The 13328-nt window shown below is 34.7% G+C and overlaps 1 protein-coding gene across 1 annotated transcript; it reads right to left on the reverse strand.

The window, feature by feature from the left end:
- Positions 1-1803: 1803 nt before the first annotated feature.
- On the reverse strand, positions 1804-3907 carry LOC131640745 (pectinesterase-like). The gene is made up of 2 exons (XM_058911135.1): positions 2889-3907; positions 1804-2617 (listed from the first exon to the last, which is right to left on the reverse strand). The coding sequence occupies exons 1-2, from the start codon at positions 3853-3855 to the stop codon at positions 1920-1922; spliced, it is 1665 nt and encodes a 554-aa protein (XP_058767118.1). The 5' UTR covers positions 3856-3907; the 3' UTR covers positions 1804-1919.
- Positions 3908-13328: the final 9421 nt, after the last annotated feature.

Here is a 13328-nt window from a genome sequence, read left to right on the forward strand (position 1 = left end):
TCTCTTTCATTTATTACTGTTTCTTAATCTGTGTGAAGTGGGTCATTGCGACAAATAATTTAGGACAGAGGGAGTATCTCAATGGTTCAAATACCAATAAGTAAATAAATAAATTTAACTAAATAACACATGAGAAAAGGGATATACATTTTTACACTGTCAACCAATCACAATGTATCCAATTAAAACAAAATTTTAATTTTAAAAAACCAATATGACATGACAAATGTAAGGATTTTAATAGATTGTATGTGTAAAGTTAGTTTACACTGTTAGTGCATTACCTTTAAACTCGTAACACATACCTATAAGAAATTTAACTAAATAAATAAATTAAATTAATTTAATTAAAAAAATATTAAACATTAAATTATCTTAATCAACATTTAGAATCATTAAATAATTAGAAAAAAAATGTAGTAATTTAGAATCTTCAAATAATAACCATAAATATATTTGGGGGCGACCGTTGTTAAACTGTCGCAATTTTCTTTTAAGGGCAGTTGGGCCTACAACCGTCGTACAATGTTTCCGATTTTTTTAAAATTATGTCGCAACCTATATGTCGCAAAAAAAAAATTCTTGTAGTGTGAGATGGAGAAAAAATTAATATTTAAAAATAAAGATTTTGTCTCTTGAATTAAAATAATGATTGATTAACTAAAATAAATATTTTCTTGTTAGTGACCCGTGAGATAAATACATTTTTCATCATGCTAATTAAATTAAAAAAATACATTATACAAAGAAATCTAAAATGAATTACTTAATTATTAAATAATTATACAAAGAAAAAATTGATCCATGAGACGGAAAGAGAATAAAAATAATTTTAATATTTGAAAAAATAAATAAAATATGTATTATGTTGATAGTGACCCGTAAACTACGACATAGTATCAAGTAAATTTATTTAATATTGTATCATATATATTTAAAAACATGTAAATTTAAAATGAACGATTCAATTATAAATGAATAATAATCATAAATATGCAACTATATTATATTTTCAATTGAAATTGTACTTTATAAAGAGAAAGAGAATCAGGTAGTGTATTATGTTTTTAAAATTAAAAAAATACATTATACAAATAAATTTAAAATGAATTACTTAATTATTAAATAATTAAGCAAAGAAAAAAATTGATCCATGAGACGGAAAAAGAATAAAAAGAATTTTAACATTTGAAAAAATAAATAAAATATGTATTATGTTGATAGTGACCCGTAAACTACAACCTAATATCATATAAATTTATTTAATATTGTATAAAATATATTTAAAAATATGTAAATTTAAAATAAATGATTCAATTATAAATGAATAATAATCATAAATATGCAACTATATTATATTTTCAATTGAAATTGTACTTTATAAGGAGAGAGAGAAAATGAGGTAGTGTATTATGTTGTAGAAAGTTGGTGGACCAATGAGAGTGGAACACTTGGTGCAAAAGGTAAAAAGGTGAAGGGTTATTTTGTTAGTTACCAAATTGTCCATTTTGTAGTGTAAATTTATTTTGAGGAAAGGACAATTTAGGAAGTTTGGTCAATCTTTTAATATATGTTAGATAGTAGATAGATAGTAGAAGACCCCCATGATTTTGAAAAACCGTGAGCAACCGTGAAAACCATCGCGATAGAACAATATCAGCAAGTATTGCTACCGATATTGTCTTTTACCATTTAAAAAAATAAATTGTAATTCGGCAACCAGTGTCATAACATCAATATTGATTGAATTCGAAACTACAATGCGGCCGTGACTTTTTTTAAAGCCCACCATGCATCAGAAAATTTTCAAACTTTCTGTCCATAAAATACAAACTTTTAATTTTATTTTCAACAACATCCACCCACGGTAGAAACAAACCAACACAAACTTGCTCACTCATTCATCACTCATGCTCGAACTACAAGCCCTCAGTAAAGGCCACCCCTGAGTTCTTCAACCAAACATTACCTTGAATTAGTTGTGCTACTGTAAACTTACTAGCTTCCGCTGCACTTGTGATAACATGATAACCGGGCCAATTCACTCTCTTGCCTGTACCTGCACCTGGCCCATTGTTCATGTACTCTCCATAGTACAAAGTTTGCAAAAAGTCCTTACTCGCGGCGTCCCATTCCGCCCATCCCGTCGGGTCAATGTGGCTGTCCAGAAAGGATTGCAGCACAACAGTTCTAGAGAATTTCTTCCATGGGCGGCCTAGGAATGTTTTGATTGATCCCGCAACTGGCTTGAGGTCTGAGCTTGGTGTTAGGTCACATTGTTGAATTGAAGTTCCTGTGTTCTGGCCCGGGTCCTCTCGACCTTGGGCTGTGAACATGTTGTTTTGGTTGCTCATGGGCTTTCGGGCCACTAACTTGCACTTCTGGAACACAACAGCTGCGTTTCCGAAGATGAAGTCGACGGTACCTGTGATGACTGAGTCACGATAGAATTGCCTGTTGGAGTGTGCGTATAGAGTGTCTTGAAAGGCGTCAATGCGGCATCGGTTGATGACAGATCTGTCGGCCCCAACACGGAGAGCCACTGCTTGGTGCTTCTCTGGGCCTGCCGAATTTTGGAACCAAATGTCTTGTGCTATAAATGAATCACCAACTGCGGCTGTAAAAGTAAAGCCATATTATTATATGGTTAATGTTCATATTATTATTAGGTAGGCATTATTCCATACACAAGGCTAGAGTTTGAATTCTCAATAGTTGGTATGTTGCTGGGACCTGAGACTGTGCTCCTCTTATAGTCAGATTCAAATTATGATAGGTGTTACCGTTTCTATGTTGGGTCCTAGAACTGGATACCAAGTTTGTAAAAGAAGATAGAGTATGAACTTTCCAAAATAATTTAGATCTAATACAAGGGAAAGGATACATACCAACAGTAGCACTTTTGAAGGTGGTTGTTCCATCGATGAAATTCAAGTTGCCTGTGATTATTGTTGCATCCATACCATCACCAACCAGCATGACATTTGTTTTTTTGGCACCAACTTCAATGTTCTCTTTGTATGTTCCCTTTTTCACATAAATAACATATGTTGCCTTACCGTTGTCAGGTGCAGATGCCACAGCCTCAGCCACTGTTTTGAACTTTCCACTCCCATCAGTGGCCACCACAACATTTGCCTTTATGTCCCCAACTGACGACTCCAAAAGCCTCCTATTCTTGCTTGTAACCCATGATGGAAATTCCCCGTTCAATGTTTCATCAACAAATTGGTCATCACCCTTTTGAGGAAAAACAGCAAGAAACACTGCTAGAGAAGTTTTAGCTCTAGATTTCAACTCTTGGATGTCACTTTCCATAACAACCCGAGATGTACCTTCTAAACCATCCAAACATGTTGCATGGTTAGTGAGCACACTACTCAGCCATGTGTGTGCATCTTGCTGTGAGTCAATGTTATTTTTTGTCAGTGTCAACATTGAGTCCCAAACTCTGTCTATGGACAACTCCATTAGTTGCTCACAGTCATTCAAAGCGGTCTCCTCTCTAGGACTGTTAACTCTGCGCTTAATCGCGTTGGCCGTGTCCCTTGCTTTTTGAATGTGTGTGGTTGATTTAGTTAATAAGGACAAGAGTGTACTCAATTTGTGGTCTTTTGAGTTGGCCAAGGTTGGGCCATGAACTACTTCTGATACATGAGTTAAGCATGATTTTGTATCTAGAGCATGCTCACACAGACTGGAAGCTGATGAAAGGTGAAAGAAGGAGGTTGGTTTCTTGAAATGAGAAACAATAAGGGCTGATGAGCTTATGATAGCAGCTAAAGAGAGGATTAACCAGAAAGTTTTGGGAAGTGATTTTCTAGGCTTATCTAGCAAAGTTTCTTGGGTAGCCATACTGATAAGTTAGCCAGTAATGGTTGCTGGTTATTTACTATGTGATATCTGTTTACTTCAGCATTCTTATATAGACATAAAAGTAAATTGTATTTTGTAGACCATAAAACAAATACAAGAAAGCATGGAATATTTTAATAATTGTTTATATATTTAGTTTGCATAATTGAGCTTTGGCACATGGTTAATTTCAAACCTCTAGCGTACGTCGCTGTAATGGTCTTGTGGTCAATGATATATTATTGTTTTTCTGTCTAAATTGCTTTGCCATGTGAAAATATTTAAAATTCTTGCTTTTGTTTCGATAAGGGGGGTTGAATAAACGTTAATAAAGAAAATCAAGTGGGAAGATCCTAATTAAGTAGACATTAAGGTTATGTTTGGATAGATGAAACACAAGCACGGAAAGGGAGCGGAATGGAATAATATTATTGTTTGAATTGATAAAAAGATGATGGAATTGAGAGAAACATGATGAAATGTATTATTTGATCTAATTTCCTATTTTTCATTCCATCTAATTTGGGGTGTATGAGATAAAATAATACTTTTTAAATAAAATATTTAAACAATAAAGTGAGATTTATATTTCATTCCATTTTATTTCATTCTACTCCGTCCTATTTCATTTCGCTCCAATTTATTATGTTCCACCAATCCAAACCATCCTCTATTTAATGCAAGGGGATAGATATTATTAGTAAAGTTATCTAAATGCAATTTTGCTGAGGTAACCATGCTTATATCACTAAATTTAATATACATATCATATTTTATGTGCAATTTTAATAATATATCATCTTAAATTTGTCCATCAAATACTTTATATAAAAAATCAAAATTGTATTTAAATCATGTATTTACGCAGATGAAAAAAATAAATATAGAAGATATTATTACACTAGAAACCTTTAATCATCCACTTAAATAATTTGTCTATTGTATTTAATATTTCATGTTAGTGACCTTGTGCTTTTAATTAGAATATGCAACCAAAAATAAATAGAGCAAAAGTTGGAAAAAGAAAAGTAAATTAAGTGTACAAATATTAAAGTAGTAGCTAGGAGAGGTAAAAGTGGGTAGACATTATTAGTAGAGCCATCTACATATAATTTATTATATTAACATATTTATGTGCATGGACAACCAAAATAAAAAGGTTTTCATTTATATAAAAATAATATGGAAGGCATTATTACACTCGTATAACCTTTAACCATTCCACTTAAATTTGTCCATTTTATTTAACATTTCTTGTTAGTGACCTTCGGCTTCTATCTAAAAATGACACTAGAGCAAAAGTTGAAAGAAAGAGCAAGTGGAAGTTATTAATTAAGTAATGTTAGTAGAGGCACAAGTGGGTACAGTTTTTATACAACAATTGAGTAGTTAATTATATAAATATTTTTTAAATTTATTGAATAATTAATATATTTAGATTGGTAAATTAATTATTTAATAAATTTAAAATATATATTTTTTCTTATAAATATGACACATAAGTAGTATAGTTGTCATGATCGAATAGTGGCATATGATTAATTTTAAATCTCCGGCGTTGTCGTAAGTAAATGTCGGTGGAATTGGACTTAATGATCTTATGGTTAAAACAATTTTTTCAAATACATTTGATTTTTTGACCATCACTTAATTTTGAATTTATTTCAAATAGTTTTTCATAAAAATCATTTTTAATATACAACACTTATCTTTATGAGCTTTCTTGAAATTCCAAAATTAATCCTAATTTCATTTTCTACAATTTTTACCATCTAATTTTGACTCATTCCTCAATTCAAATCATCTAACTATAGATTTATATAGGACTAGACATGCTTATTAAAAAAATATATAGGACTAGACATGTATGTACATATAACATAAAATATTTACATACAATCATGAAATTTCTACTTTTCTTCCTAAAACCCGTATAGACAATTTCTGCATGTTTCAACGCTGCAACCTCAAATTAAAATTTATGCTCTGACCTCGTTAAAAATCCAATTCTTACAAAATTAGTACTCAAATTGAAGGGAACCAAGTCTACATTTTAAATTCTAAAATTGAATCTATAACAGAATTATCAAATTAAATATATGATCAGTTTTATGACAGGACTGCGTACGAATTCAGAAATCCAACATCATAATATTGAGTAATGGACATTCTATCAATTGCTAAACAACCCTTAAACTATATTTTTTATTTCTAAAGAACTAACTTATTTGATCTAATTAATCATCTAACTAAATGCACTAGTATTTCAGTTGCATGATTAAATCCTAAAAGGAACTCACCAATTAAGGTGTTGAGAAAAAAATATCAAATTCCAATTTCAAAGCCTCTCCCACCAATCAATCTTCAAACATATTTTATTTTTGGATCCTTTCAACTTCATCTCCTAAGCATTATAGCAGTCCTAATAATTAACAAAATGCACATGCATACTAACAAAGGCGGACAGGTTGAAGAAATTGCATGGGAAGGCCTAAAGTTATCTTGAAAGCACGGAGGAGCGTGTTTCCTAGTTTGTAGACGAAGCTGTGGTGGCCTATGTCACCTATTTTGAGGAGGCAAAAAAGTGGGTGGCTCTCCTTTATCCCTATCTGGATTTAAGTCCCTTGGACCCTTTTAAGGTGGTCTTGAATGGAAAGCTTCTGGGGTCTTTTTTTAAATCTTTTTGGAACAGTGGTGCCCCTCAAAGGGCGTATTAATATTAATTGATTTTAGGATTTGATTGTTCTACCATTTTCCTTTTTAGACGTCATGTGGTCATTGTCGTCCTTTTTTGGACGACGGAGATCCTCTCTTGGGGAGATCCATCAAACATGATTTCCTCTATGGCGGCAAGTATCACACACTTTGGGGATCCAACAAACATGATTGCATCTATAGGAGGCAATCATCCATCTTTGAGGGATCCAGAAAATACAATTGCCTGTGATTATTGTTGCATCCATACCATCACCAACTAGCATGACATTTGTTCTTTTGATGCCAATTTCTATATTCTCTTTGTATATTACTTTTTTCACATAAATAACATATGTTGTCTTACCATTGTCAGGTGCAGATGCCACAACCTCAGCCACAGTCTTGAACTTTCCACTCCCATTAGTGGCCACCACAACATTTTCCTTTTGTCCCCAATAGACGACTCCAAAAGCCTCATATCCTTCCTTGTAACCCACGAAGGAAATTCTCCTTTAAATGTTTCATCAACAAATTGGTCATGACCCCTTTTGAGGAAAAACAGCAAGAAACACAGCTAGAGAAGTTTTAGCTCTGGATTTCAACTCTTGGATGTCACTTTCCATAATGACCCGAGATGTACCTTCTAAACCATCCAAGCAAGTTGCATGGTTAGTGAGCACACTACTTAGCCATGTGTGCACATCTTGTTGTGAGTCAATGTTATTTTTGTGCATGTCAACATTGAGTCCCAAACTCTGTCCTTGAGTCCCAAACTTTGTCCGTGGACGAGATCATTAGTTGTTCCTAGTCATTCAAAGCAATTTTCTTTGCCTCTGTTAACTCGACTTTTTATAATATTGGCTCTGTTCATGGTTTCTTGAATGTGCGTGGTGGACTTGGTTAATAAGGATACGAGTGTACTAAATTTATGGACTTTTGTGTTAGCCAAGGTTGGGCCATGAACTACTTGTGATACATGAGTTAAGCAGGCCCGACCATGTGCAGGAGCGAGAGACTCTACAGCTGATGGCCTCAAATTTTAAAGGGTCCCAAATTTTTGAAAAATTCAATTTTTTAAATTAATATTAATAAATATATAAATTGATATAAAAAATTCAATAAACAAAAAAAATATTATAATAAAAATCCAATACAATCAAAAATGAGATTGATTAAATTCCAAATAATTATAATTAAACTTGTTTTATTAATACATAATTATATTTTTTATATGTTTTTTCATTTTTATTTATTAATAATTGTATTTATAAAAAAAATTGGACTCATTTTTTAAATTAGAAGGGAGTCTTTTGTCTGATTGGACTCAACCTGGAGTTAAGCATGATTTTTTATCTTAAAGCATGCTCACACAAATTGGGAGCTGATGAGAGATGGAAGGAGATTGGTTTGTTGAGATGAGAAATAATAAGGGTTGATGAGCTTATGATAGCAGCTAAAGAGAGGACTAACCATAAAGTTTGGGAAGCAATTTCCTAGGCTTGTCTAGCAAAGTTTCTTGGGTAGCCATATTGATAAGTTAGCAAGCACTGGTTATGGTTATTTGCTATGATATTTGTTTGCAGAAATGCTAGGTTGACACTATATACCGTATTTTTATACAGTACAGTCCATCCTTATTATTATTTTATTATTTTCATGTTTTTTGGAATTTGAGTCCCCCTACAAAATAAAGGTTAAAACTCCGGTGTAAAGAATCTGGTGTTACAATCTAGTGTAACCATAGCATATCTCATAGTATTTATTTACTTCAGCATTCTAATAAATACATAAGAATATATTGTATTTTGTAGACTATAAAACAAATAAAAAAAGCATGGCATATTTTAATAATTGTTTATATTTTTAGTTAACATAATTGAGCTTTGGCACATGGTTAATTTCAAACCTCGCACTCGCTGTAATGGTCTTATGGTTAGGGATGGCAACGGGTGCCCGCGGGTGCGGGTTTTATACTACCCAAACCCGCACCCGAAATTACCACCCGAACCCGAACTCAAACCCAAAATCTATTCGGGTGACAAAATAACACCCACGCCCACACCCGTTGGGTTCGGGTTTTTTCACCCAAACCCAAACCCGCAACAAAATACATAAAATATATTTTTCCTACAATTTTCTTACAACTTTCCATTTATATATATATATATATATATATATATATATATATATATATATATATATATATATATATATATATATATATATATATATATATATATATATATAATATATTATATAATATATATATATAATATATATATATATATATATATATAATATATATATATAATATATATATATATAATATATATATATATATATATAATATATTATATAAAATATATATATATATATATATATATATATATATATATATATATATATATATATATATATATATATATATATATATATATATATATATATATATATATATATATATATATATATATATTCGGGTGTGATTTCGGGTTTCGGGCGCGGGTTTCACACTACCCAAACCCACACCCGAAATATCGGGTGGCACCCGAACCCAAACCCAAACCCAGTCAACTCGGGTTTTCATCCGTTGACTCGGGTTCGGGTGCGGGTGGGCCCCGCGGGTTTGGGTCTGTTTGCCATCCCTACTTATGGTTAATGTTATGTTATTGTTTTTCTATAATAAAAGTCTGAATTTCCTTGCAATGTGCAAAAATTTGATTTTTATTTTTTTTTTGCTTTTGTGACAATAATGAGGTGATTGGATAAACCTTAATAAAGAAAATCAAGTGGAACATACTTATTAAGTATTATTTCTGATCACTTTTATAAACAAAAGAATCACTCTCATAAATAAAAAGGTGGTCTTAAATTTTAATCATTTAATACATTTTTTTTAGGAAATTTCTTTACCCACCTCCTAACCTTCTTGGTCACCTCTGGTGAATTTATTAAAATACCCCTTGTTTCGGAAGTTCATTTTCGAAAACGTACTTTTATTGAAAAAAAATGTGTTTTCGGAAATGTATCTCCGAAAAGGTGAATATTTTAATGAAAAATATTGATTTCGGAGATGCATCTCCGAAATAAAGTTGTTTTTCAGAAAATTGGTGTATTCGGAAGTTCATCTCCGAATTCACCCCCCTTGGAGGAATTCGGAAATGTACTTCCGAAATAAGGTCTGGACAGAAGAAAAATAACAAACAAGAACGATTCGCTTTATTTAATCGGATGAAGATTACATCGATCGCATTACATAAGATTAAAGTTACATATTGTTAAACACGGGTAGGTGAGGATGAGTCAACATTTTGATAACGTCGGCCCCCGATCTTTGAAGTTTCGCGTCCAACTCGATTAACCCTTCGAAGAAAATCGGTCGAACGTTGTCCACAAAACCGCTAAATCTTCGTCGTTCTTGATCTCAAAAGGTGTGAACTCAATGTCTCCCTCGTCGTTAAGCGATGGCGAGCGGTACTCGAGCTTGACAACCTTTCGATTTTCAGGATATTGCAATAGCGTGTTGGGCGACGTTATCAACTCCGCAAACGGCGTGTCGCGCGAGAAGCGAAATTGGAACGGCATCGGGTAGCCGGTGGTGAAGTAGACGAATGCTAGGTGGGGGGAGGTTTGTGTCATTTGTGTTTTCTGGTGTGAAGAGGATGAATAAGAGTGTGTTGTATTTATAGACTTATTGGAGCAATGATGGCCCAACAAACCTTATCTTGCTCAGTGGACTTTTCGGAAATGAACTTCCGAAAATTGGAGGCAGACTAGTATATTTCGGAAGTTCATTTCCGAATTATGCAGAAACAGATGTAAATTTTGCATTTTGTTGATTGCTTAGTGTTTTGTGTAAAAAATACAAAAGAAATTCAAAATAGACATAAATTAGACAATGATGACATAAAACATACTTATATTATATATGTATTGAATCGGTCCGATTTTACATGATAAACAACAATACATACAAAAATGGTCATTACAAACAAAAAAAGATCCGGAACAAACTAAAATTCACCGAACCAATCGGTGGACCCTAAGTCCAAAATAGGTATGTTCTTCGACCGCTCTCTATTTTGCCCGCGCTATTGTCTCATCATTTCTTCAAACTCCGCCATTCTTGAAACGAAAGGATCCGGCCAAGTCTCTGCCTCATTTGAATGATGTGTCGTCCATTGACAAGAAGTAGCCGGTATAGGACACCCCGACTTCAAAAACACTTGGACGAAGTGCTGCGATTGTAGATACCCGATGCATATGATGCGGCTCGACGCGTCCAATGGCGGTCGACTATGAAGTGGAAAGAAAGTCTCACTTAGTCCAAACCTCGTCAAATTGACACACACCATATCATATGCACTTGCTATTAGATGACCCATATCGGGGAATGACATCCACTTCGAAACCGGAGCGATACCGGTAAGTGATGGAACAAGTGAATCATGAATTTTCGCAAACTTTTCTTGATTTTCATATAGTCGGCCGTAGATGTCCCGATATGAAGTCAACTCCGCAATAAGTTCCCGTCGGACTAAAGTGTGATTATTTTCCCCTTTACCGAGCAAACCCGCAACGACCCGATATCCACAATTGCCGTCGCCTCCAACATCAACGATGTTATCGATATATTTGTGCATAAAAAGTGGCATCTCATCAATGTAGACAATGGGTGATTTTTTGATCGGCGGTGTGCGAGGTGGCTTCGAAATACGGGCTCCTTTGTTACCACTACACTTGGACTTTGGTGTCGGTGAATCCGGGAATGATGCATCAACATGTTCAAAGTAGGAAGGAGATCGTTTTGTTGATGTGTCTTCTTGTGTAATTTTGGACTTTTTCGGTGCACCTTTCGTTTTAACCGGTTGAGATGGCGGTTTCAAATCGGTGGTCTCCGGAAATACAATTTTTCTCAATTGTTCTTTTATGTGCATTTTCATTGTGTCATCCGCTTTAGCAAACTTCTCCATTATCACTTCCAACTCGTCGGAGATGGTGATTTTGGAGTCATTTTCTTTCGGCGGGTCAAAATCATCAAAACGAAGCTTCTTCCAATGGTCAGCTACCTCATCCATGCGTATTGGTGAATTCAACTTCTTCTTTTTTGAAAGTATACAAGCACATGGAAGGCCGTATGTCTTTCTAATGGTACACCCACATAAAGAACTATCCGGCCCCGTGGTCTCCGACCGCTTCGCTTCATGAAACAAAAAATTCAAACCCGATCGGATATGTTGTAAATCAATTGGGAGAATAAAATTTGGTCTTTATACCGGTGTTCCATAACCGTCTTGCTCCGACCGAACGATGTTTGAATTTCATTGTGTTGATTTTCAAGCATTTGGTTCACGGTGTCCCATCCCCTACACAAATCTCCCTTGCTATCACCCAACCACCTCTTGAAGACCGCATGTGCGGATTCAACTCGGTTAGTCGTGGTGCAACCAAGATGTCTAACTCGATTTGTCCAAGCGCACACGACTTTTTCTCTGACTTTTTCAAGAATGGTGGATTCGACGTAATGACAAAAAGTCTTAATGGAACCACACAAAGACCTAAAGTGTACCAATTTCTCGGTATACACCTCTTCGGAGTATGCATCTAAAATTTCCCTCCATGCCGCCATTATCCTATCAACCACAACACCGGCTTTGATAACTTTACCGTTTTCATCCGGCCTATCTTTTTTCCCAACCGCGGGTTTCAACTTACTTCTCACGTTGCAAGTTATGTGATACCGACAAAGTAACACGGTCGATGTCGGGAAGACGGTATCACCCGCATTCATCAAAGCATTGTCCCGGTCGGTGACAATGACGTCTGGCATAACCTTTTGATCAACTAACAAAGACTTGCATATTCCCAAAGCCCATGTAAAGTTTTCTTCTTTTTCACACTCCAAAAAAGCAAACCCGACCGAATAAGTCTTGTCCGTCGAGGTCACGCCGACTATCTCTAGAAGAGGAAGCCTATACTTATTGGTCTTGTACGTCGAATCCATCACAAGAACGGTTGGAAATGTGTTGAACAATTTGATACTTTCGGGATGAGTCCAAAAAATATCACGCACCGTAACTTTGTCCTCGGACGTTCGGAAGCTTGACACATATTTTATCGCCTAATAGTTTCAAAAGTTGTTGCATTTCCGACCGAGGGCCCATTTTCAAAACTTTGAGATTGTGTCGTTCATTGTAAACTTGCTTGATATTTGAAACGCTATCCGGTTTTTTACGCTTCAAATCGGCAAGTATGTTGCGAGGCGCCACTTTGACTATCGTTAAATCCGAAATCACATTCTTCTCTTCGCGGGACAAACGACACGCCATTGGATGTCCGTGTAACTTGGCATCCAAGGCATGATTATGAATTCCAAAAATTACGGTTAAACGCCACAAATCATCAACCCTCCGAGTCGCGCGCAACTTAAACGGACACTCGCACTTTCTTGATCCCGTGTCTTCGTGTTTTAGCACCCGGTTTGATTGTGCATAACTCCCACCCCATTGGCAATTTAAAACAACGAAAGCTTTCCGCCTACTATTTCCATTGTCGGACCTTAAAATAAAAATTCCAAATCCAAGTTTACTAGCTTCGTTCCGAACCCAATCAGTCAATTGTTCGCAACTACCGAAGCTCCGATCATTTGTAAATTGTTGCCGAACATCAACCGCATTGATCATAGATTTAACGTCGATAACCAGATCGTTACTAACGTTGACAAGTTCCGGAACTACTACGTCATTGTCTTGCACAATGTTGTCCGGATGCATCAT

This window comes from Vicia villosa, unplaced genomic scaffold (assembly GCF_029867415.1).
Source record: "Vicia villosa cultivar HV-30 ecotype Madison, WI unplaced genomic scaffold, Vvil1.0 ctg.003292F_1_1, whole genome shotgun sequence".
In the NCBI taxonomy this organism is placed as follows: domain Eukaryota; kingdom Viridiplantae; phylum Streptophyta; class Magnoliopsida; order Fabales; family Fabaceae; genus Vicia; species Vicia villosa.